This window comes from Monodelphis domestica, chromosome 5 (assembly GCF_027887165.1).
Source record: "Monodelphis domestica isolate mMonDom1 chromosome 5, mMonDom1.pri, whole genome shotgun sequence".
Classification (NCBI taxonomy): domain Eukaryota; kingdom Metazoa; phylum Chordata; class Mammalia; order Didelphimorphia; family Didelphidae; genus Monodelphis; species Monodelphis domestica.
Window position 1 is genome coordinate 285,679,724 of NC_077231.1, and position 27,308 is coordinate 285,707,031.

Genomic DNA, 27,308 nt, shown 5'->3' on the forward strand with positions numbered 1-27,308 from the left:
CACTTTAAAACATTAGCCCTAGGATCAAAGAATCATAGCATTTCACAGCTGCAAGAGGCCTGTTGGTCAGCCTGTTCAGATGAGAATGGAAGCTGGAACTGAGATTCTCCTGGGGTTAGAGCTGCACCTTGCTTCTGTATTTGCTCTTTGTTCAGCACACAGCTAAGGGCTTCCAACTGCTCCTTACCATCCCACCCCTACTGAGAGATCAACTCCTCAGCCTGGATCTACGACCTGGAATGAGGAAATGAGCAGGACACCTGTCAGATGGCACCTGTTCCTGTTCCCTGCACAAGGTCAGGCACTTCTGTGTGGGTTTGGGACTTCTTGTTCTGGTGGGCAGATGCTCATTCAGAACCAGCCCTGGAAATCTCTCCATGGTGTGTCCTGACTAGATCCCGTCAACAATGTCCAAAGACCTCACTTTCTGTCTACCTATAATGACCTGGGCTGGAAAAAAGACTTACTGTGATTTTTTTTTCCTCTTGGAATTCCCAATCAGGACTTGGTCTGGGCATTTTTAAAATTCTGTATAGAGTTCTGGTGGAGAGCTCAGCTGTCCTCTCTTTGATACAATTTAAACCAAAGCACTCTATCCACACTGTCTCTCCCCACATTTCCTGAAATCTGAACATTTAATTTCAGTTGGATTAGGGATTTCTCCCCTTTCTCTCCCACCTCTTTACAAATCTTCTTAGAAAAGTTAGAGGAATATCTGCCATTCACAACCAAGTGTGGATTAGTTGAATGCAATCACTTTCTCCTTAATGTCTATGGAAAACCTTAAACTCCAAAAAGTATGGGGATTTTGATAGGAGATTAGGGAAGAAGGGAGAAATAATTCTGGAGTATGGAGTAACAAGGAGAAGCTAAAATAAAGTAGAGAGAATTTGGGGGCAACTGGAGAGGAGTAGCCCCATTTTCCTCAAAATCATATATAGTCACTCCAGAATTAGAATACCCTCAGTAGGGTCAGTAGAGGGTCACATCCCAACTCTGGACCTTTATAATCCACCATACTCCCAGTAGTAGCAAAGGGCAAGGTCCAGGCTTGCTCTTCTTAGTTATGCCTCTTAGCTTTGTTGCTTCATGATTTCAGTTTCTTCAATTCCTGGTTTGAACTACATCTTTGGCACGATCCATGAATTCCTCTGCTTGGTCTAGGGACTTCTATTGATTGGTTGAAAAATTACTTTCATTCTGTTGCTGCCAATATACTTTTTGACTTGTAGCTCCCACTTGGTCCAGGAACTTTCCACGATTCTATTATTGCTTCCAGTTGCTATTATTCTTGGAGTTGGATGATTCCTGAGAGGGGTGTCCATGTCTGCGTGTAGTTCCTTTCTCTTTCTTCTCCAATTTTTTTTTCACTTTCCAGCTCTCCAGTCCTGAGCATTGCATGCCTATCCTCCCTTTGAGATCCAAGCCCAAGAATGGAGCGCAGCTTATACATACTGCTGTGGACTTCATGACCAATGTAGTGTTAAAGGAACAAGTACCAAGCACAGAGAAAGTTTAACTCGTGTCCAAACATTGGATTTTCCATCTGCACGCCTCCTACCAGAAATTTCATATTTTGTCCAAGAGAAAAGAGAGGGAAGAAAATACTTGGTAACATTTACTCTTCTTATCTCATACTCTGTCATGTGTGTGACACATAATAGGTGTCACCTGTAGTGTACTAGGTGGCACCATAGTGTACCAAGCGTAGGACCTTGAATCAGGAAGATTCATTTTTCTGAGTTCAAATCTGGTTTCAGACACTTGCTGTATGACCCTAGGTGAATCATTTAACCTATCTGCCTCAAGTCTCCTCATCTATAAAATGAGCTGGAAAAGGAAATGGCAAACCAGCCAGTATCTTTGCCAATAGAACCCCAAATGGGGTCGCAGAGGAGGACACAACTAAAAAATGACTGAACTATCTATCATGTACTTCATGTTCTCTGATAGACTGCCTAATGAGCCCTGCACACAATCTGCCCTTTCCAACTTTCATTCCTTGACTTTGAATGTCTTCTTACCCTCTTCATTTTCTGAATTACTATTCTGCCTTGGAAGCCCAGATCAAATACTAACTCTTCCATAAAGTCTTCTCTGATTCATCCTCTAGGTAACAACTTTTTTCTCCTCTGACCTCACATAACACTTCATATATAACATCTCTGAAGAGCTGTGGGAGTAGAAACACAGAAGAAAAACAACTGCTTGATCACATGGTTCGACAGGGATATGATTGGGGATGTAGACTCTAAAGGATCACCCTAGTGCAAATATTAACAATATGGAAATAGGTCTTGATCAATGATAATGTAAAACCCAGTGGAATTACATGTTGGCTATGGGAGGGAGGTGGGAGGAGGGGAGGGAAAGAACATGAATCATGTAACCATGGAAAATTTTTCTTAATCAATCAATTAAATAAAATAAAACAATAAAACATATATACATCTCTGATCTAGCACTAATAAGATATTATTCTGTATACACTAGACTGTAAACTTCATGAAGGCAGGCATTGTATCTCATCTAAAATTTGTTTTTTCAAGTCTTGATCAATGAGACATGTTAAACCCAATGGAATTGTGCATCAGCTATGGGAGGAGATTGGAGGAGGGGTAGGAAAGAACATGAATCTTGTAACCATGGAAAAATATTCTAAATTGGCTAATTAAATAAAATTCCCCCCAATAAATAATAAAAAATAAAATAAAATTTGTTTTTTCTTTAGCACCTAGCACAGCCCTGAACACAATAAGCACTTAGTAAAAGTTTTTTCTGAACTTTTAAAATGACTTTAATTAGTAGGATATCTTGGCTCCTTCAGATTTCTACTTAATCTACTACTGGCTCTTTAGTCTTACTGACCTGATCTTCAGAAGTTGGCACTGTATGAACTGGAATCGGCTGCCAAAGGATTTGGGGGTTCCAAATACTTGGGCCTTCTGGTGGAAAGAGGGCAGCAAGATTGGTCATGGCACTCATCAGGGTCCGGTCAACATCTGTGCTTCGGACATAAACCTAGAAGAGGAAAGAAACAAACGAACATAATTCCTGCAATTAGGACCAGTCATCAGTACAAGGTCTCTTCCCAAGTAGCCCTAGCACAAGTAGTTCCCAAGAAATAAGAAAGCATAATCCAATTTAGAGGAAATGCAGGTTTTCAAAGGAACTAACAAGCCTTGTGAAAAAGGACAGATACAGCTACATAGGAAGTTTACACAAAAGCAGGATGTCATCAGTTGTTGGGCTCATTCTGCTTTTCTCCAGCAAGAGGTAGCAATATGAATGTACGTCACTTTATATAGAAAAGGGGCAGCTAGAAGGCACAGGTGATAGAATGTGTAAAGAATGACCTTATTTTCATTATTGAAAATATGGCTTTTTGCAGTATAAATAATAAGTCCTATAAATTGAATTTGACCTCCTGTAAATAAAGATAAGTACTTTCCCATATATAATGTTTAGCTTGATGTTTAAACCTTGGCCAGTGAAATTCCCCATCCCGCCCAATTGGTCCACTTGCCTCATTCCGATTGTAAGTGGAATTCAAGAATTTGGAATATCTTTTCCTTAAATATGTTCCAAGTTCATAGTGCTGCTCCATCCCAAGCTGTGGGAATACAAGAAGGACAGAGGTCAAGGTTAGTGGTCTGAATGCATGATCTAGTTCTTTATAAATGGTGGCAGTTCTGACAAAATCCAATACCACAGATTTCACTGAAAATAAGCAAAGAAGAAACTTAATCGGTGGCTCTGAGTCAGTCCCTCAACAAGCATTTATTAAGCACTTACTTTGGGCAGTAACTGGGTGGTTCAATAGATAGAGAGCCAGGTCTAGAGACAGGAAGGTCCTGAGTTCAAATCTGACCTCAGATACTTCCTAGATATGTGACCCTGGGCAAGTCACTTAACTCCTATTGCCCAGCCCTTACTGCTCTTCTGTCTTGGAATCAATATACAATATTGATTCTAAGATGGAAGGAAAGGGCTAAAAAAAATTCAATCAGATTTCGCTGACTGTTTATTTCATCTCTACCCTTAAATTGTAGAGGATGATGCAAGGGGAAGTTGGAAGACATGTAAATAAAGTGTTGCCTTTTGATTTTAAAGCAGAGAAGGACTTCCCTGAGGGCTGGGTGACCCTGGTATTATTTAATATTGGCACAGAATCAGAGGGGATATTGTCCTGGCTCCTGCCATTTCTTTTTTCTCATCTATTTGCTGTCATTCATCTCTATCTACCCTGATCCTTAGCTGCCAGCTCCCTTAGATGAGAAATTAGAAATTAAATTGCCTCATAATTGGGAGTTAGTGAAAAGGGATGGATATGTTCTTGTACACATATTTGTGACAGGCTCACTCAGTGACTTGGAAAAGCTGGGGGAAGCAGGGAGGGACTCTAGGTGACTTTCTAATTAGTAGTGGAAAGGCTGCTGGGTCTGGAGATCCATTTGCATGGAGATCTAGGTTCGAATCCAGACTGAGTAGTTACTTACTATGTGATCCTAGGATGCAGGTGACTCACCTAAATTCTCTGAGCTTGTTTCCTCATCTGTAAAAATGGGGTTATACCATTAACCCTATGAATACTCATGGAGTTGTTCTAAAAGAAGCAATCAGAAATCCTTGAGGTAACAGAGGTAGATACTAGTTATTGTTATGCCACTCCAAGGCTGCTGCTTTTGGTCCCTGGGGCTTTTTTTTTCATCTTAAAATGCAGAACTGGTTGGACAATCCCTTCTCTTTTGAACAAATAAAGGTGTGTGGTTCAGGGCTGGGAAGTGAACTTGAGGATGCTAGCCCTCTACAGAAACTCACAGTAAATACTTCTAACCTAAAAAAAAAAAAGCTTGAAGAAGCCTCTTATTCTACTGTGAAGATCTAACAAGACTGGGGAGGGGGGGGAGGGTTAAGAACAGGGAGTCTCTGGAGAGACACAGGTATTAATTAGCAAGTTAATCTGAGCTTTTCTAACCCAATTCAAATGAAAAGGAAGAGATGATATAGGAGAGTAGAAGGGTAAGAGATAATAATCATAGCTTGTTGCTTTGTTGTTTCAGTCATGTCCAACTCTTGGTGATCCCATTTGGGGTTTTCATGGCAAAGACCCTGGAATATTTGTCATGCCCATCTCCAGCTCAATTTAGACATGAGAGACTGAGGCAAACAGGATTAAGTGACTTGCCCAGGGTCACACAGCTAGTAAGAGTCTGAGCCTAGTATTCTATCCACTGTGCTACAGAGTTGCCAATAATAATGGTAATAAGTAATATTTATTTATATGGCACTTAAAATCCATACAATCTCTTCCTTAGGCTATCTTATTTTAGAAGACACAGGAGAAAAGTACTACAGGTATTATTAGAGACTGAAAGGACCAACAAGCCCAATCCCTTATTTTATAGATAAGCAAACTAAGGTTCAGAGAAGGTAGGTAACATAGGATCAAAAGGATAGGGCTAAAAAGGACTTCATTTGACAGATGAGGAAATTGAGGCTCAAGGTAGGTAAATGACTTGTCCAAGATCATACAGATGTTGCATATCAGAATCAGGATTTGAGTCTCTGTTTTATGAATCCATAGCCAGTGTTTCTTGCACTATAGCATATTAGTTCTGAGCATAAGACCGTGCATTTCTAGCCCTGTTGACCCATTGCATAAATCAGAAGGCTAGTGTTCTAAATGTAATTACTCATCATGAACACTATTATATTATTTTGTACATCTTGTGTTTTCTTAACTCTCTAATAACTTTGACTTATATTGCTAATAAACAATTTTTCTATCTGTTTTTTTTTTAAACTCTTACCTTCTGTCTTAGAATCAATACTAAGCATAGGTTCCAAGGCAGAAGAAAGGTAAGGATGAGGCAAATGGGATTAAGTGACTTGCCCAGGATCAGGCAGCTAAGGAAGTGTCTGAGCCCACATTTGAACTCAGGACTTCCTGTCTTTGGGCTTGGCTCCCTAGCTACTTAGCCATCTAACTTCCACTTCCAATCTTTCAACCTTAATATACCCAACAGGGAACAAAGTAAATCAGAGCAATAAATGAACTTCTTGTACTTCATTGATTGTACTTATCTGAAAAGCTAACCAACCAGACTAAGTTGTCCAAATCCCCGAGGCCAAGCAGATTCTTGATAGGGATCTTTCGGAAAGGTTTCAATGGGACTCCGGTCTCCATGCCGAAATAGCTGGAAAAACAAATGGGAAATGAATAGTGCTAATTTCACTTGGCGCTTCCCATTTACTTATCTTGATCCATTTCACTGCAAATCCAGTTATTGCCTCTTCCTCTTTGTAGTTCTTTAGGCAATGCAGAAGCATGGCTAGAGAGCATAATTAATATTTATTGATGGATTGCAAGGACTGAAGTTAACAATCACAAAATTTCAGATTCGGTATCTCCAAGATCAGGTTCCATCCAGGAATCCTCTCTCCTGGCTAGGGTAGTTCTAACTTTTAGGAAGTTTTTCTTCATATCAAAAGGATATCTCTGTGTGCTACCTCTGCTCTTTGATGTCCTCTCTCCCAACCCCTTTACCTTTCTTTGGGCTTAATCAATGTTGGATGTGACTTGACTTTTTTTTCAAGTAAATTACTGTAAATTAAATCAATTTGTTTGCTTTTCCAAAATTTTCTACACCTCATTATAGCATTTACACATAGCATGGATTCTCTCTGGTTTCCTTGAGTACTCTAAGGTTTTATCACGAGAAATTAATAAAACACACAGCATGGCATAATAGATGGAAGGAGATGTGGTGGAGTCAAGAAGACCAGGGTACAAGATCTCCCTCAATCTGGCCAAGATCCTGGGCAAATCACTCAATTTCTCAGTTCTCCAGGCAACTCTAAAGTTAAAGAACAGTTCTGGCTCAGCAATACTGGTGGGGTTTTCAAGGCAGAATTCATTATTCTGATAAAATCACATAAAATTCTGATAAAATCACTGGATCTCCCTTTCCTCCTCTCCCTTAGAAAATGGATAACCATCAGCAAGCTATTACAGGCCTTGGTGGAACACACCTTTGGCTCAGTCAAAGACACAATGGGCCTGAATGGGTGTTTTCTCCTAGAATATAAACAAAAGAGGGATAAGGTATGGTATTTAAGGTCAGAGCAAAAGAGAGTTTGGGTCCACCCATTTCTACCTTATTTTGGTTGGTTTATTCATTCATTCAACAGATATCTATGGTTGCAGAGGTGAAGACAATTGGAATGAAATCATCATATGATCCTAGCCCCTAAAGGTACCAGAACTTCTGGGGGTGAGGAGGGCTTCAGACTTGTAGCGCTACTTAGGGATTATGGTTTTTCTAGAAAGATCCCTCATTGTTGAATAATTAAGAGATTTTTTTTAACACTTTGTTAGAATTCCTACAATATAGAAAACTTGATTTATCTAGAATAGAGCTATCTATTTTAAACTGATTTGTTTCACATTGAATTTTTTATATCATTTGCATTCTGGGATGTTTTGCATAGATACTCAACTCAGTGAGAACCATTGAGAATGAAATGTTATATTTTTACATTTGCTAGCTTGCAATATCTGTTCACAGGCAATGGACTGGGCTATGATTATTAATAAAATGTTTCCACGTTCACTGCCTTTTAAGTTGCATTGCCATGTCCCACATGCTATTAGGCCTAGTAGTGGAACGGTTGGTTTCTTCCACTGACAGAGCCTTAGTCATATTTATCATGTCAGAAAACTCTTTAGGATAATAGAAAGAGTAGTTTACATTTGTCTAGTGCTTGGCACACATTGGTGAGAATGGATGCTGTGCTAAATTTTTATACACATCTCAATGGATCTTCCTTCAAACCTGAATCTCCGAAATGTTTTCCGTTGCATAATGCATAAGTTGTTGCCATCCATTAAAGGTCTTTCCCTCCCTCTAAGCATTTAGAAAACCCAGTTAGTCCCCAGCTACTGGTTGAAGTAACAATGACAAGTTGGTTCTGAGCCAAAACTAGGTTTCACGGGAGTTTTTCTGCAGAAGACTTTATAATTAGAAAACAATGAAGTGGCCACATCCTACATTTAAGTGCACAATAGACTAGAAGGAAAGACAAAGGTTTTGTTGTTCAGTCATTCAGTCATGTCTGACTCTACGTGACCCCGTAAACATTGTTCTTGGGGCTTTCTTGGCAAAGATACTGGAGTATGGCCCTATGGTCACTCAGCCAGGATGTATCAGAGGCAGGATTGGAAGCCAGGTCTTCTTGCCTTGAAGGCCATCTCTCTAGGTACCATACCACACTGCCTCCTATGTCCACTGCTGCGTTATTATGGGATAATAAATTTAGATCTGGAAAGAACATTAGAGAACATCGAGTTCAATCTCTTCATTTTATAGATGAAGAACCTGAGGCATGGACAGGCTAAGTCACACGTCTCATGAATGTTTGAAGCAAGATGTGAGGTCTTCCTGACTCCAAGTCCAGCTCTCTATTCCCTACTTCTCTCATGTTCTCTCTTATATTAGTAAAGACTCAGTAGTTAGTACTTGGGCTCTGGTCAGACCACAGCTGGAATACAGTGTACAATTTTCAGCAACCCCTTTTATAAGGACATTGAAAAACTGGGTCTTGTCCAGAGGAGGGTAATAAGGGAGCTGAGGGGCTTCAAAATCATGATGCATGAAAGGAAACAGGAGCATTTAGATCAGAGAAAAAAACTGAGGTAAAGACGTGGTAGCTGCTTCTGAGTGTTCAAAAGGCCCTTTATATGGGAGATGTGTACTGTTTGGCTCTATAAAATGAATTAAGAGCTTAGGGTCAGAGAGGTGGAGTGCGGCTCCTTCTATACTTCACAACTCTGTTGGGTTTATGATCTTGCTAATATGGGTACTCACAGATTACAGTCATATGATCATGGATGGAGAGTTGGAAGGGACATTAAATGTCATCCAGTTCAACTCCTTCATTTTACATATGGGGAAACAGAGGCACAAAGACATTAAATAACTTCCCTGGGGTTTTCATGCCAGTAGGTGTCAAGAGGAAGGATTTGAACCAAAGTCTTTTTGGTTCTGATGAGGGCAAGTTTCTATACTCTATGCTAGGTTGCCTGTTCTCCAGAAAAATGTAGATGGGGATAGGAACTGACTGTCTCCATGATATGGATGAGATAGACCAATGCAGGCTAACACCTCCCCTGTAAAAATGGCCTTAGGGAGTTGTCCAGGGTACTGAGTGTAAGTTTTCTAGGATCATATGGACAGGAGGTGTCAGAGTGGGACTAGAACCTGGGATTTCCTGACTCCAAGGTCTGCTCTCTTTCTACCTTGCCATTCTAGCCCTTTCCATAATAAATAAGGAATAGTTGCCTTTCTAGTCCTTTCTTTAATAAATCTGGAATAATTGTGTTGAGTATAACCAGGGAGCATTTTAAGTTTGTTGACTTGGAAATGTTTGGGTTTTTGTGAACCTTAGGAAAAAGGATCATAAAATGTTATATTTAATTAAGTTCATTTACCTTGTCTTCCACCTGGGGGCTATCTCGGTTATCCTGCTAGATGCTTGTGATGCTTTCTGATAAGAGGCAGAGGCTTGTAACCATGGGAATATATTGTTCTAGATTCTTCCTATGAACTCGTTACATTGAAAGGTAGCAGAGCTGTGTGACCCTGGGCAAGCCACTTAACCTCAGATGCCTTACCCTAATCACTTTTCTGTCTTAGAGTTGATACTAATACAAGGTAAAGTTTAAAAAAAAAAAAAAGAAAGGCAATGCAACATAATGAACAGCACTGGTCTTGGAAACCTGTATTCAAATCTCAATTGACAGTTACTAACTCTGTGACCTGGGGCAAGTCAATGAACATGTCTGAATCTCAGTTTTCTCATTTATAAAATGGGAATCCATCCTTGTAGTATCTATTCCATAGGAGTGTTCTATGGAAAGCATTTTAGAAATCCTAAAGTTTAAAGTTAAAAATTATTATTGGGGCAGTGAGGTGGCCTGGAGTCAGGAGGACCTGGGTTCAAATCTGGTCTAGGATACTTCCTAGCTATGTGACTCTGAGCAAATCACTTATCCATTTGTCTAACCCTTAATGCTCTTCTGCCTTAAAATCCCTAAAGACAGAAGGTAAGGGTTTAAAAAAAAAAAAAGAAAATCATCATACTGCAAATAAGCCAGGTACCATGGGAAATTGTAGTAAACCCTTAGAGAACACTGAGCTGTGATTACAGGACCTCATGACGACCCTCCTAAAAGTCAGGGTGGAGGGTTGTTCCCAGCTAACATTGATGGGGAGAGATTGACATTTATGGGGAGTATTTATATACCGTACTACACATTTATGACTCCATCGTGTACTCCATTAAGCCTCAAAAAGGAGGTGCAAAGATGTGATATAATCAAGAGTGATGAAGGACATATGCTTAAGCAGTAGATGACAGTGGGAGAGGATTCACTGAAGTTTTCATTGGTGAAAGGAAGCTTTTTATTCATAACAGAATGCTAGGTATCCTGTGCATTATAGACTGTTTTCTCCAACTGCTATTTCAGCAAGGTGAGTGAATAAATCCATCTGGTATAAGAGAGTGAACACTAGACTCTTGAGTCAGAAGATTAGGGATTTAGATCTTTTGAGGCCAATTTAGTCACTCACTAAGCTATATGACTAGTTAAGTCCATTGGTCTGTCAGTCATTTATTGAGTTTTTGCAGTGTGCCAGGCACAGTGCTAACCACTAAGTCATTTCCTAGAAGTCATTCCATAAACTCCTAGAATCAGAAGAGCTGAGAAGGACAGTAGAGGTCATTTAATCTGACCAATGTGTGTCTAGGAATCCCTTTCACAACATCCTTGGTAAGTCTTTATCCAATTTTTCCTGAGAAAACTCTAGAGATGGGGAGCTTGGAACATCTTTAGAAATGGCCAGTTTTGCTTTGCATTTCATGCCTGGAATTCTCTCTATCCTCATCTCTTATCTCTTGGTTTTCTTGAATTCTCAGCTAAAATCTGATCTTCAGCAAGAAACCCTTCCCAGTGTCCCTTCATGCTAGTGCCTTCCCTCTTGAGATGGGCTCCAAATTCATCCCCTATACATCCTATTTATGTACTTGTTTACATGTTGTCACTCTTATTAGAGTGCAAGTTCCTTGAGGGCAGGGACTGTTTTTGTCTTTGTAGTCCAAGCATTCAGCACAGTGCCTGACAGAGTAGGCACCTAATAAATGTTGAATTGGTGTTTTTCGTCATCTCTAACTGCTAGGAAGTTTTTCTTTGTATAGAGCTTAAAACAATCTTGTTCCATTCACTGATATTACTTGTATCTGATGAAGTCAAACAAAACAGACTGAAGTCCTTTTCCACATTTTAGTAGATATTTATGTTTCCCCTCTACAACTTTTCTTCTCCAGAGCTAAGGATCCTGCAGCTGACCCTCACTGAGATCATTTCGAAGACCCCCGCAGCCTTGTTGCCCTCCCCCAGAAAGCTTCCATTTGTCATTCAGTGGCTTGCCTAAGAGTGGCACCCAGAATGGAACACGGTATTCCCAATGTGCTATGTGTATGGTAGAGAGTAGACTGAGGCACTCTCCTGCTCTCTGATGATGCCATACTGCCACTCTCCATGGTATTATCCTAGTGCTAAGTAAATTACATTAGTAGTAATACATGCTGACTATTGCTTTTTATTTGGACTGCTTCATAACACTATAGCACATCCACTCAATCTGGCAGATCTTTTCACATGAAACAGTTTCTTTCTTGGGCAACTAGGAGGTTGTAATGTATAGTGTTGGCTTGGAGTCAGGAAGAACTGAGTTCAAATCCTGTCACAGATACTAGCTAAATGATCTTGGACAAGTCATTTAACTTCTGTCTGCCTCTGTTTCTTTGTCTATAAAATCAGTATTATAGTATTCACTGTCAACGTGGAAATCTAGTCTAGAAGTCCCCAGTTTATTTAGTTGGGAGGTAGAAACCCCAGGTTTTGACCTTGTCACAGAGTTTTCTCCCTGAGGAAAGGTCCCACTTCACCAGACAATAGACATCCTGGTAATTTGGGTGGGAATAGCTAATCACATCTGATGTTAAGTATCTCTTTTGTCCCAAAGGTTTCTCCCACTAGGCTAAAGCCCATTACCAAGATGGTCCAGCCCTGGGCTGAGTCTTTCCCTTTTGTGTTCATAGTAAAGCATCAGCCCTTCACTGTTCCTGTCTGGAACTCCTCATTTTCCTTTCTTACCATAGAAAAGTCAATCAACTGTCCCTCTCACCCTAAGCCCCCAGGTCATCTAGACTTTAATGGCTCGCTCCTCTGAATTGTCATTCTCCTGGGAATTGGCATTTCCCAGGGGTCAGTGACTAGGGTGGCCAGAGTTCAATCCTCGGACTCTGTGCAGCCCTGTTGTCAAGGCCTACTAGCGCTGAACCCCTTTTGCGCTTGACTAAAGAGTGATTTTGACTATTTAATAGTTCTGTGTTTTTTTCCAGTTAACATCAAATTGCATATATTTTGGACTTTTCCAATATTTTGCCAAATTTTATTGTCTCCTCTTAAAAAAAAAAAAAGCTGTTATATGGATGGCTCCCTGAGAGGGAAGAAGAGATTCTGATGATGTAAACAAAAAAGATATAAATAAAAATAATTTTAAAAATATCATCAGGGTAGCTAGGTGGCTCAGTGGATAGAGTGCCAAACCTGGAGTCAAGGAGATCTGGGTTCAAATTTGGCCTCAGACATTTCTTAGCTGGATGACCCTGGGCAAGTAAGTCACCTAACCCCAATTGTTTAGCCCTTACCACTCTTCTGCCTTGGAACTTGGAATTAGTATGGATTCTGAGCCAGAATATTTGGGTTTTAAAAAAGTAAAAATTATATCACCTAGCTTACAGGATTGTTGTGGAGATCAAATGAGGTAGTCTATTATTAGTTTTTCAATTTTAGCCATATTGCCAGTACTTGGAAAGTTGATTATTAAAACTGAAGTTGAAAGTTATCCCCATTAAGCACCATCTGAATAGATTTAGCCCATCCTTCCAGATCTTTCTTGATTCTGTCACTTGATATCTTCTGGAAAGCCCTCTCAGCTTTGTGAAATCTATTCATTTGATCAACATGGCATCTCCATAGGTACCAGCATCCTTGATAACAAAGCTGAATAGCAGCACATGGTCAAGGACAAATTCCCTGGGGAGCTTCATTAGAAATCACCTACTAGGTTCACATTGATTCTTCCTCTTTGGGTCCCATTCAAACAGGGATATTTACATCACTTACCTCACAGGCTTCTTGGGGAGAAAGTTCTTAATAGAAATAAACTGCTAACCGATACTGGATTTTTTGTGTCTGTGGTGTGTCAGTTTAAGTAACTCTCAGTGCAGAAACTCCCTTCCTTCATATGGACTAGCAATTGACCTATTCATTAGAGCCTTAGAGAGCTAAGCTGTTAATGAAATGACTTAGCCAGGTTCACACAAATCTTACAGGTTCCAAGTTCAGTACTCTAACCACTACACTATGCAGGCTTTCATAGACTTCACAGAATCATAGATTTAGCCCTAGGAAGGATTTTCTAGGTCTTTTCACCCAAATTCCTTATTTTAAGAAAAGGAAGGCCAAGGAAAGTAAAGAGACTTGACCAAGCTTTGAATAAAAAATTTGCCATGAATAAAGTGATTAGAATTCTCACATTAGTCATCAGAAAGATAGGTTCCCATGGCTTCCCAAGAAAGCTTCTAGGGCAGAGGAGGAGATCTAAAATATCTCTTTCATAGAAGAAAATTCTTGTTTATCTCCTGAGGATTATACAAAATTTACATCTCAGTAGATAATGCAGTTAGATAGAAATCACTGGGCTGGAATGACCCTTTCCAGGTTACCAAGGAGACAGAGACTGATGGTGACAAGAGATTAAATGATCCCCTACTGACCTAGTTGAAAAGCACATATCCTTCCTTATACGCTTAATATCCTGGGTGATTGAGGCATGGGACAGCCTCTGCCATCTTACTATTACATATTACAAAGCCTCATAGTTACATTGATGTAAATGGTGGAATATCTCCTTTAATCCTGGGGCATTTCCCACAATATTTTCCTGGATCCAACTAATAGACTCACTGATAATGTTACACGGTTTTGTAATAAAAGAGTGACAATCACATATGAGACAAGAGGTTAAAAGAGAAAAATTGTTAATAAAATAGCCTACATTAACTGTAGAACAGGAACACGATATAATATCGCTGTGTAGTGAGAAACTACGACTATGAGGAATCCAGAGAAACGTGGGAAGATTTATATGAACAGATGAACCAGAAGAATATATACAACAGCTGCCATGAAGTAAATGAAAAGATCTTTGTCAGGAAGATGAATTATCAGTAACTAAAACCCCTCCAAAACAATAATAGACCCAGAGAAAGGATAATGAAATGTTTCTCTAACTACATGGCAGGAGGGTGAAGGACTGCTACAGCGAGATACATAGACTGTCAGACATTGTCACTGTAGCAGATATTTTGGCTTAATTGTTTTTCTTTGTTAAAAAAGCAGGAGGGGGGCAACTGGGTCACTCAGTGGATTGAGAGCTAGGCTTAGAGACTGGAGGTCCTAGGTTCAAACATAGCCTCAGATACTTCCTAGCTGTGTGACCCTGTACAAGTCACTTAACCTTTATTGCCTAGCCCTTACTGCTCTTCTGCCTTAGAGTCAATACATAGTAAGGTAAGAGTTTAAAAAAAAGGCAGATCATTTGAAGGAAAGGGATATTTCCAGAAACTGATCTAAAAACCAAAGTATCATTAAAATGGATTTTATTCATCCATCCATTTATTTATTTATTAGTTTATTTGTTCATCCATTCATTTGTTTGTTTATTAATCTATTTAATTTATTAATTTGTGTTTGTTTGTTTATTATTTAAAAACCTTACCTTCCATCTTGGAATCAGTACTGTGTATTGGTTCCAAGGCAGATGAGTGGTAAGGGCTAGGCAATGGGAGTTAAGTGACTTGCCCAGGGTCACACAGCTGGGAAGTGTCTGAGGCCAGATTTGAACCTAGGACCTCCTATCTCTAGATCTGGCTCTCAATCCACTGAGCCACCCAGCTTTGATGATTTCTGGTGAAGTCTCTAGGCCTGTCTTAAAACTTATTTTAAAAACATTTACTTAGCTAAACAGAGTTATGGCCCCTCTAGGCTAAGCCATCAATTTAGAGTTTATCAGTTTGGTTGGGGAAGATTTAGGGGCTTTTCTACCAATTCTGTTGAGACTTCATCTTCAAAAATCAACACCTTAAGGTTCCAAGACTGATAAAAACATACCAATAAGCAAAAATCCTGCTTTTACAAAATACAGAAGTCACTGGGGGAGAAAACAATTATTTTTCAGCTTAAAGAGCTAGGTGGCTAAGGTGGGCGGAAGTTTCCACCATGGAATTCTGGGAAATCCACCTCTCCCTTTCCTTAGAAAGGCAATGAGGCATCATAAAAACAATACTGGTTTGGGAGTCAGAAGTTTTAGCTGGATAATTTGACTAAGATGATTTACTTTGAAGAGTCTCTACTTCCTTACCTGTAAATAATAATAGTCATCCCATCTGTCCTCCAGGGTTGTTGCACAGGATCCAGATACTGTATGCTGAGCATTTTATCAATAAATTTAAACTCTTTGTGAACAGTAAAACATTACCCAAATATAAATTCTAAAGCAATATACAATTGTAAGGCTTTATATAAATGTAATCAGTGGGCATAGATAATGAAACACCCTATAAGAGAGTTGGAAGGACTTCTAGGGTTAATTCTCGAACATATGTGCCATTTCTAGAAAATACTTAATAAACACAAACTAAGCCATTCTCAGTCTCTGGACCTGGGAACCAATTGCTTTGTAAAGGCTATAGATCACAGCTCTACAGCTGAGAGGGCACTCAGAGGCTAGCTAGTCCAATCTCCTGAGGGGCATTCAGAGGTCTGTCTGTCTCTCTGTCTGTCTCTGTTTCTCTGTCTCTGTCTCTCTCTGTCTCTCTGTCTCTCTGTCTGTCTGTCTCTCTCTCTCTCTCTCTCTCTCTATATATATATGTATATACATATACATATATATATATATAGTCTAATCCCTCATTTTCCAGATAAGGAGACCAAGGACTAAAGGTTAAATGGCTTTCTTAAGGTTACACAGGCAATAAGGGTCAGAGGAAGGATTTGAAACTGGGACTTCTGGCTCCAGGTTCAGCATCCTATCCATTGGAGGCACACAACTGAACTTGAATAGGGTTACTTACAGGCAGACCTCAGAGATATTGTGTGTTCTGTTCCAGACCATCACAATAAAGTGAATATTGCAATAAAGTGATTCACATGAATTTTGGGGTTTCCCAGTGCATATAAAAGTTATGTTTTAGTCTACTAAGTGTACAATAATATTATGTCTAAAAAACAACGTGGATACGTGAATTAAAAAACACCTTTTTGCTAAAAAATGCTAACCATCACCTGAACCTTCAGCAAGTTGTAATCTTCCTGCTGGTGGAAGGTTGTGCCTCAGTGACTGCTTAGGGTGGCGGTTGCTGAAGGTTGGGGTGATTGTGGCAAGTTCTTAAAATAAGACAACAATGAAGTTTGCCATGTAGATTGCCTCTTCTTTTCACTTGAATACTTAGAGGTCATGGTAGGTTATTAATTGATCTAGTTTCAGTATTATTGTGTCTTGAGGAATAGCAAGACCCAAGGAGAAGGAGAGAGATGCCAACAACTGAAATGTGACACAGAGACATGATGTGAGAACCCATTGTTGGGAAAATGGCATTAAGAGGCCTTTTCTTTTTTTTTTTGGAAGGTTTGCAACATCTGTGAAGTGCATTAAAGCGCGGCCCAACAAAATGAGGAGGCTTGTACATTTTTGGGAGGCCTGGATGAACAAGTCTTGGGTTTTCCCTAATGATCTTGCTCCAGTTTCAGAACCAGTTGTTATAAAATGGCACTTCATGCATTACTTATGCATATCACCAGATAAAAGCTCTTAAGTCAACACCATTCGGAATTGGGCCACCTTCAGAGCCCAGGGCTTTCCTTTTCATGGCATTTTCTCATTTCACAGATAAACATTTTTCCCTATTTATATATATTGATTCCCACTGTCCCCACCCTCCACTCCGTCTTCCCTTAACCCTTTCATTTAGAACCAAGGAGTAGGCTTCCAGGTTCCACCACCTCACTATTATTGACTTTCTATACTGGTGTTTGCATGGATCCATAAAATTTAAGACATCCTGGGCTTCCTGAAAAGGACACTCTTCTTGACATGGAAATTCTATCCCCAATTAAAATACTAATATAGATGTTCACAAACAGAACTCCTAACAAGGTAGTCCAATTGAAGGGAAGAATAGGAATATCCCAGTTGTTAGTTATTGCTTTCACGTGGGCTCTCCAAGTTACTTTCTTTGCCTTCTGCATTATTTCCCCCCAGAAAAATGTAAGTTGTTTTTGATGAAGGAATGGTCATAGTGCCTGGTGGTGGTAGTTGTAATAGCTAAAATGTTTATGGTACTTGCTATGTAGTAGACACTGTGCTTAGCATTCTACAATTATCTTCATTTGGTTCTCACAACAACCCTGTGAAGTAGGTGTTATTGTTACCCCATTTTATAGAGGAGGAAACTGAGGCAAACGGGCATTAACTGACTTTTGCAGATTCACATAGCACTGTCTGAAGTCACATTTGAACTCGAGTCTTCCTGAGCACTGACTGGACCTAGAATCAGGAAGACCACCTGAGCTGAATTCCAGCCTTAGATACTTATTAGCTGTGTGACTTTGGGCAAGTCTCTTAACCTTGTTTGCCATTTAACCCCGTTTTTCTTGATACTGGAGATACTAAAGAGTGGATACTGGAGATACAGATACTGGATGGGGTTTGCCATTTCCTTTTCCAGTTTATTTTTACAAATGAGGAAACAGAGGCAAACAGGGTGAAATGATTTGCTCCAGAATCACACAGATATTAAGTGCCTGAGGTCAGATTTGAATCTTCCTGACATCAAGCTATCCACTGTACACTCACCATTTTATATATTTTACAAGTGCCATAATAATGATAATAATAATAATTAGCATTTACATAGTGCTTCAGAAGTTTGTAAAGGACTTTTCATAAGTCATCCTTCTTGATCATCACAACAACCTTTGGAAGTACTATTATTTGTTCCATTTTACAGATGAGGAAACGAAGGCAAAGAAGCTAGATGATTTGCCCAAGATCACAGAGCTAGAAAGTGTCTGAGTCAGTATCTAACTTAGGTTTTCCTGATTCCAAGTCCAGTGCTAAAACTAGGTCACTGTCTTATAATTGGCATTTATATAGTGCTGTAAAGTTTGATTATAGTGGGGAGAAGTCCCAGACTAAGTAGTGTCCATATTGGATTTTTCTATTAGTATTGCCATGAATCCCAAAGAAAGTAGGTTACGCAGTTCTGGGTTATTGTTTTCTCCTGAAGGCATGACACCACATACCCCAAGAGGGAGGAGCTCTTGGTCCCACATGACTCAGAAGCAGTTGTCTCTGGGTCCTGTAGATCCTTGCAGTAAACCTTGTCTAAAATTTCAAATGTGAATGCCTCATGTGACCACTGCTTGCACCTCTGGACTAGAGATCAAAGCTCAGATCTGCCTGACAGTGCTATGCAAGAAATTAGACTAAAGTCACTGTGGTGTTGATTCCACACTAATAATCCTTTGCTTTCTTCTCCAAACTTCCTTTTACATGTATCTATATTATAATTAAATTTATCAAAACAACCAAGAATAATTGGTAACAATCCAGATTTTATCTAAAAAGAGAAAAGTTTCCATCTTTATTCCTAATGATTCAATAGTTGTCCCAATTAACCAGGCAAGTCATCTTAGAAGCAGTCGAGTTCTTTATCCTTGCTTAATAAGATATGGAGAAATAAGATGGATCAGAGAAATACTGGACTACTCTTAGAGACTATTACTAGTGGGAGAGCTTTTGTTTTTTGTCTTTTTCCTGGAACAAGGAGGCAATGATGGGTATCCACCACCTCTGGAAGCTGATTCTTGGCCTGGGATCATTGGGGTTTGTCCAACTACTTTATGGAGGTAGATTAAACCTGGCCAAGAAGTCTTGTGGCATTATTATGGCCAAAGATGCCTTAAATGGAAATTCTGCCCTAACAAGGCTGAAGAATTAAATTTACAGAATCAGAAGAGTTGAAAAAGACCTTAGAAGTTTTCTGTTCTAAATCATACTTAAAATATACATCTTAATTCATTAGTTTGGTTTGTCTTCGAACCACAAGGGGAGAAGATGGAATTCCTTTATACCTAAGATCAATGAAAAATGCAAACTCCTCAAGGGCAGGGGTAATTTCATTTTCATCTTACATTACCAACACTTAACACAGTTCTAGGCCCATAATACCTTTGCTGATTATATGCTTCATTAGCCACTTGGTTCCCCAAGTAGTCCTGGGAAGGAAAATGTTTAAAGAGAATGTTAAAGGGGGCAGCTAGGTGACTCAGTGGTTTGAGAGTCAGGCCTAGAGATGGGAGGTCCTGGGTTCAAATGTGACCTCAGATACTTCCTAGATCGGTGACCCTGGGCAAATCAGTTAACCCTAATTGCTAGTCTTTACTGCTCTTTCTCTTGAGACCAATACCCAGTATTGATTCTAAGACAGAAGGCAAAGATTTAAAAAGAGAGAGAATGTTAAGACTCTGGTCATAATATAAAATCAGGTCTGAAAAGATTTCTTTCTTCTTTCTTCTAAGAGTAGGTACTTCCACAGAAGTGGCATTGACTTATTTTTCTTGGCTCCCCTCCATTTCAATTCTTCCAAGACTGTACTGTCCTAAGACTTGTATTCATACAACACAGGAAGAATTTGGTATTTAAAAGGTGGGCCTTTGTTTCAAGAAATAACTTGGCATCATTAAGTGATCTCTCAAAAGCAATCGAAGACATTCTCCTCCTCTTCAGTGTTAGATTCAGCTCATTCTGTTTTCAGCAACAAATATATTTTTGTCCATCTCTTTATATCTATGTATCTATCCCTATGTATGAGTAACACAGGCTGTCCATCCATCTAGTTGTATATCATTGTCTGGACAACAGTATTCTTCATCTATTTGGTTTTTCTTATGTTAGTCCAAGCTCCGTTGAATTATTATGGATCTCATCCAAGAGTTTCACCAGTGTTTTAGTGTGTGATGCAATCATTACCATGCCACATATAAATAGGGGCATCTGTTTTGTTAGCATGGACAAAAATTAAGAGGAGAAATCTACTGTCCCCTCACCCAAGGATTTTGTATGGATATTTACTCAAATTAAAAATTACCCAAAGGGCAATGGAGTAGCATGGGATGGGCATAAAAGCAGGTTGCAACACATCATGGAAAAGGGATTTCTAAGGAGTAGAGTAAAAAATGAAGGATGTCATTTAAAAAAAGACTACAAAAGAAGTCTTGAGTTGGTCATATGGCAATGATAGGAAAAACCTGATGGATAGTCCAACTCAAGGGAGTTTTCCCCTCCCCTTGGAAAGGTGGATGGGCCTCCTAAGGCAAACTTAAATGAGGCAATGGCTGAAAGTTCAGGATATGCAATCATGTATAGGTATCAATCATCATTACTGGAGTCATACCTATTGAGGTCAGTGATCTATTTGAATATTGATGAAATCATTTTCCATTTCTTAAACATGTATCAACGGGGGGAAGCACCTTAAGTGAGGTTAAAAGTAGGGGGAAACCAAGTCTGGGAGTAGAAAGATCACTCACAAACTGGAGAATACAAATGTAGTTAACTAATAGTTGTTGGTAACTCTTGGAAAAGCAGCAGATTCCATGCATTGGTGATGTGAGGACTGTGAAATCTTAACATCTAGGGCCATTCTCAGAACAAAGTATTTTTTTTAAAGTGCCACACACATGCCAAATTGATAATTATAGTATAATATACTATGTACTAATATGCTCAAAGGCTTTAAAGAAAAAGTCTAGCGTGCATAAATCACACCCATAAACGGTAGTTGGCATCACAAGAGTTTTAGAGAATGGAAACCTGGAAGTTGTTTGTCAGTCTAAATCATATGTTTAAACACCTGAACTTTGGCCTTTGTCTGCATTGTTAACTCATGGCCTAGTGGAGGCTTACTGGAATAGGCAGCAAGATTTTCATAATAGCCATTGTACCAAAACATGCTTGGCTATAGCTGATCCACAGATTCATGAGATGAGAAACTAGGAGCTTCAGTGTAAGTTCAATGACATCTTTGGGCTCCTTTAAATGAGAAAATTCATTTTAAAGGAGCATTTACAGAAAGATGTTATTCAAAGACATCTGGTAATCCAGATGACACAGTGGTCAGGTGAAGGGAGTAGGGAAGACCAGAGGACAGAAGAGGGAGAAGAGAAAGGGGAGAAGAGAAAACCTGGAGAATTAAGACCAGATAACCACAGAAATTCTTCCTTATCTAAAGTCTTAGATGTCTCTGAGAGAAGAGGGAAGGAAGAGAGAGAGAGAGAAAAGAAGCCAGTAATACAGAAGAGAGGAAGTAAAGATAGGAATGAAGAGGGAGAGAAGATAAAGAAGAAAAAGGAGAGGGGAGAAAGAAAGAGAGAAAGAAAGAAAGAGAGAGAAAGAGAAAGAAAACGAGAAAGAAAGAAAGAGAGAGAAAGAAAGCAAGCAAGCAAGAAAGAAAGCAAGAAAAAGTCTAAGGAGAATAAAAGGAGATCAGGATAGAAAGGAAAGAAGAAAGGAGAGGAAAGATTATATTGAATCCGTATGTAAAGGAGATTCCCCCTGTACCCGGTCGGTCACTCTTCCTTGCCCCTCTCCATCGGAACTTCCCTACCTGAAGTAATGTGGTTGTCTTTTATTCGATGACCCATTTCCTCTGCATTACAGAGAAAAAATAAGTGAATTATTCTAAAGGCAAAGGAATTGGCAAGTTTCGAGGGGCATCCCCAAAATCCTGAATTTCACTTTCAAGGGTCAAAAGTGCATTCCAAATGGGTCTTGAGTTTCCAGACGTCCCCCCGCTTCCAGAATGGGTCCTGCCCCTCAGTCCAGCTGGCCGGGCTTGGAGCTGGACAGTGGCTTGGCCCCAACCCCTACCCTACAGCTAGGGGTGCTGCGTGGCCACTTCCTCACCAAACTGCTTCTCAGCCCCAGGCACGGTGGTTCAGGGCCGCGAGGACCCTGGGTTTGATGCAATGGGGAGGTGGGGAACAAAGACGGGCCGAAATTGGGGGAGGGGAGGGAAAGAAACCTTCCTGTTTGCCCAAGTGTCGGGACTTGTTTTGGCTTCCAGGCAGAAAAACTTGCGAAACTTGCTTATTCACTTTGGACAGTAAACTGGGAGCCCGGCGTGGGCAGCTGGGGCGTCCCGGGGGGGGGGGGGGGGGGGGGGGGAGAGGAGGGGGAGAGACAGTCCGAGGGAGGAGATGTGAAACCTGACACCGTCTCCCACCTGCCCCTTCTCTCTCCCGGGGGGCAACCAGATGGAAGATAAAGCACACTGGAGGAAAGTCTACTTACTACCAAGGCGAACTTGAGCTGCTTGGCTGCTACGGCTTGGCTGGGCCAGCTACAAAGCAAGGAAGCGAAGGCAAGCAGCGAAGAGAAGGAGCCTGGGCAGGACACCCTCATCCTGGAGAGCACCTGTGAGCGCCGCAGCTTCCAGCGAGGAGGGAGTCCTCGCCGGGGAGCGGTTTAATCAAAGGATGGGAAAGGGCGGGGCCAGGGTAGTGGATATTAAACAAGGGGAGGAGCTGGGACTCGGCCGGCTAGGTTTGAATTCGTTCAATTTCATGTCTTTGAAGTCAGTCGGAGCCTGCTGGTCTTGGATTTGAATGGCATCTCCACCTTGCCACTCTTCTCTCTCTCCGGGATTGAGACATCTCCGGAGAAAGAAATTCCTGAATTTAGCCTTTGGTCAATGACTCCTAAGCACTGTGAAATTCGTAGGGGCACAATTTCATGAGATCCCGTAATTTCATTGTTGGAGACAACAATGAATGAATGAATGAATGAATGAATGAATGAATCAATAGGCATTTATTAAAGACTTACTAAACCAGTAGACAATGGACACACGATTGTTATTGGCTTAACGTTAAGATAGAAAGTCATAGCAATCATTCTGTTAGCAAGTTTTAAGTGCCAGGCAATGATTAATGCCCTTAAGGAGCCTGTATAAATAGAAACAAGGAACCAATTAATCAATAAACATTGATTAAGATTTTACCAGGGGACGGGTGGGAAGCTCAGTGTACTGACAGCCAGGCCTAGAGATGGGAGGTCCTAGATTAAAATCTGACCTCAGACACTTCCTAGCTGTGTCCCTGGGCAAGTCTTAACAGAGGGAAGACACTAAAATTAGGAGGGGTTTGGAAAGACTTCCTGTAGAGGAAGAAACAACATGACTATAGTTATTCAAATAAGTCCCAAATAAATAGAAATCACATTATTTTAGTGAAAGGGCCCAGATAGATGGGGACAGTGTGCACTGAGAAAAGGTGTAGAAGATGGAATTTGGAAAGCAGGAATCCTAAGAGGTGTAACTGAGAAGATAGCTAATGCAAAGGTATAGGGACAACATGTGGGATTCTTTGTGAGAGGATCAGCAAAGAAGCCAGTTTGACTGGATCTGTGAGTGTGGGGAAGGGGAATAACATATGATTGGAAGGGGAAGTTTGGGCTGGGTAAAGGAAGGACTCTAAGCAACTCTCTTTGTGGTGGCAAAGAAGGAGAAATTGAAGGGATGCCCACCAGTTGGGGAAAGATTAAACAAGTTGTGGCTTTTGATTGTGATGGAATACTATTGCAGGTTCATTTTGGAAAAACATGGTAAGATCTACATGAAATTATGAAGACTGAAACAAGCAGAACCAAGAGAACATTACATACAGCAACAGAAATACTCCTTGAAGAATGACTTGTTTATGTTCACCTCCAGAGAAAGAACTGATAGATAGAAATAAGTAAAACTTAGTTTTATATGGACCTGTATAAATGTCAAATGATGCTTTCTCTAATGGTGGGAGAGAGGGATTTCAATGGATATTTTAATGTGACAAACTAATGAAAAAATAATAGCTAAGTAGAGAAGCTGATATTTCAACCTAGCATCAATAGGGAACCATTGGAGTTAATGGAGAAAGGTTTGAATTATTTTTGGAACAGTTACTAGACTAGAGTGAACAGGGCTTTGCCCTGGAGTGCCAACATAGCCTAGGTTCATAGGATCCTAGATATAGAACTGGAAGGATCCTTAGTAATCATCTAGTTGAACCCATTTATTTTAAAGTTAAGCAAATGGAGACCCAGAGTCTTAAATTCAGTATTAGATATTAAGGAACAGACTCACTGCTTTGGCCCTAATGTCTTTACTCTAGATCCATTTCTCATACTATTGTATCACTCGGTCTTAGAAAGACAAATCTCCTACTGTATTAGAAATTTTTTGAGGGCAAGTATCATGTCCTACATTGTTTTTATTTTCCATAGTTTCTAGAACACAATACTTTATACATAGTAGGAACTCAGTTAAATATTAATTGAATAAAAAACTGAATGGTTCCAGGAGCCACCAATTTGTATATAAAAAGAACCGCTCTTTTGTCTGTAACAGGATCTCAGTTCAACTACTGGTGTCATTATTTCATGTGGGACTTTGGACTGGTCATGCATCCTCTCTGGATCTTACTTTCTTCATCTATAAAATGAGGGTATTGACCTTTAAGAACTCTTCCAGCACTAAATTTATGATCCAATGAAGTCCTTTATTAAACAGAGAGAAGTGGGGCAACTGGGTGGCTTAGTGGATAGAGAGTCAGGCCTGGAGATGGAAGATCCTAGGTTCAAATTTGGCCATAGACACTTCCTAACTGTGTGATCTTGGGTAAGTCACTTAATCCCCATTTATGTAGTCCTTAGAGCCAATTAGTATTGATTCTAAGACAGAAGGTAGGGTTTTAAATCAAGAACAAAACCAAGATGAGCTATTAAATGGACCACGAGAAGGGGAAGTTGGATAGTCATTGGCCTCGCATCAGAAATATTTTTGGTACCAGGGTAAGAACAGATGTAGAAGATAGTGGAAGATGCTTGGTGGAATGGGTACACCATTTGAGGATATTTGAGGAGATAATAGTGGCAGCTCCTCGGTCCTCACTCTTTGATTATTCTACTGAAGACTCAGATTGGTATCTAGTTGGGAAAGGGGGAAAGTAGGAAAGTAGTGATGATAGGCCTAAATAAATGAAATGATAGATGAAAATAGTAAGGTGCCCTGGTAGGCAATATCCAGAATTTCAAATGTCTAGGCTACTATGCAATAAACAAGTCTATCTGGGCTAGTACCTTCCTCCCAGTTCTTGCCTGTCTTGGGACCACTCCATCTGTCCCACCTAAGCAAACACAGGAAGGGACAGGTTGTTTCTGCCCCAGGGCAACTGCTCCTTCAGTACTCCTTATTTCCTCTTCAGAGACTTTAAGTGATGGGATTCCTATTTATGGTTCTATTAATTGATTTGTTTTAAAATACCAGTGAATTTCAGTCACTTTGATTTCAGGAGTTTTGTGACATCTCTAGCCCAGGAACTCTTGTTCAAAATGAAAAAAAAAAAAACTAAAAAAAACCCAAACCCTTGCCTTCTGCCTTAGAATCAATACTAAGTATTGGTTCCAAGACAGAAGAGTGGTGAGGGTTAGGCAACTGGGGTTAAGTGACTTGCTGAGGGTCACACAGCTAGGAAGTGTGAGAGATCATGTTTGAACCCAGGACCTTCCATCTCTAGTACTGATTATGAATCCACAGAGCTACCTAGTTTCCCTAAATGCTTTGTTTATGTTTTTTCAGTCATGTTTGACTCTTCATGACCCATTTGGGGTTTTCTTTGTAAAGATACTGGAATGGCTTATCGTTTCCTTTTCTAGTTCATTTTACATATGAGAAAACTGAGTCCAACAGGATTAAATGTCTTGCGCAGGGCCACATAACCCAGGGCCCAATTTGAATCCATGAAGATGAATTTTCCTGACTCTAGGCTCCATTTTCTTTTCTTTTTTCTTTTTTAAAATCTTTACCTTCCATCTTAGAATCAATACAATATAATGGTTCCAAGGCAGAACAGCAGTAAGGGCTAGGCAATGGGGATTAAGTGATTTACCCAGGGTCACACAGTTAGGAGATATCTGAGGCCAGATTTGAACCTAGGAACCTCCTGCCTCTAGGTCTAGGTCTGGCTTCCAATCCACTGAGCCACTTTCAGCTGAATCCCACCCCACCCACCCCATTTTCTATCCACTACATTTAAACATTTTTGTGTCATAGACCCCTTTGGCAGTGAACTCTCCAAACCCTTCTTGGGGTCATATTTTTAAATACATTAAGTAAATTAAATTATTAATTAATTAGATTAAAATTAAAAACATAGGATTACAAAGGAAAGCAAATATATTGAATTAGTTGTCAAATTATTTTTTTTTATACAATAAGGACACAGATTTCAGGTTAATAATTCTGGCTCTAATTGGGGACATCCTCTGACTACAAAAACCAGGGTTGGGAACTATGGCCCTATAATGAAATATTTTTTTTGAGAGACTAGAACTGGCAAAGATTAGCCTGTCAGATTATCAAGTCTCCTTACTCTGGGTGTGTCAGGTTTCCCTTCCTTAGTTATGATCTCATATGAGTGAGGCTTTGAAAGGGGAGAATCCAGAATAATGAAACTTTGCCCTTGAGTTTTTATTATTATTATTATTTTAAGAGACTAAAACACACTGGCTTAGCCTGAAAAATGGGGCTATTTTTGTGCAGACCTTCCTGGAGGTGAGGCTATGTGAAGACAGAAGCTTTGACTCCAAGCTTGGATACTTGGGTAAGCAGAGTTAGGGATGAAGGCTCCCCTGCTCATTGTGATGATGGATCGCCATGGAATGTGTTGGGTGCCTCTCTCTTGAATTGTGGAAGGGGAGGGAAGAAATACTTCATGTGATAGCAGGTGTTTCATAGAATTGGGACTTTCCTCTTCCTCTTCCCACTGGCCCATTGTTCTCCACCTTTAGAACAGTCCCTCCTGCCTAAGTCTCACCTCATTCCACGGAAGGAGGAAAAAGAGGAATTATGTGGATCTGGTGACAATGAATGGTCAACAGTGTGTTCTTCTACCTCCCTTCTCCTTTTGTCACCAGGAATAAATTGAACATAAATAGAAGGGTCTTGAATTTTCTCTTCTAATGATGAAAACCCAATCTACTATGAAATTCATTCATTTTGGGGGGGGGGAATTA

The 27,308-nt window shown here is 40.0% G+C and overlaps 1 protein-coding gene across 3 annotated transcripts in view; it reads right to left on the bottom strand.

Annotated features, from left to right (window-relative positions):
- The window catches only part of ACP3 (acid phosphatase 3), a 53,543-nt gene extending 30,727 nt beyond the window's left edge, over window positions 1–22,816 (bottom strand). Inside the window, exons 1-4 of one of the 3 annotated variants that reach the window (XM_056800242.1) lie at window positions 22,548–22,816; window positions 6,105–6,200; window positions 3,527–3,613; window positions 2,869–3,021 (exon numbers count right to left, since the gene is read on the bottom strand). In XM_056800242.1, coding sequence (XP_056656220.1) covers window positions 2,869–3,021; window positions 3,527–3,613; window positions 6,105–6,200; window positions 22,548–22,658 — 447 coding nt within the window. In that variant the 5' untranslated portion in view covers window positions 22,659–22,816. Of the gene's footprint in view, window positions 1–2,868; window positions 3,022–3,526; window positions 3,614–6,104; window positions 6,201–9,493; window positions 9,710–22,547 lie in introns of those variants that run through there. The other 2 variants (XM_007505099.3, XM_056800243.1) reach the window with 2 other exon arrangements.
- Window positions 22,817–27,308: the final 4,492 nt, after the last annotated feature.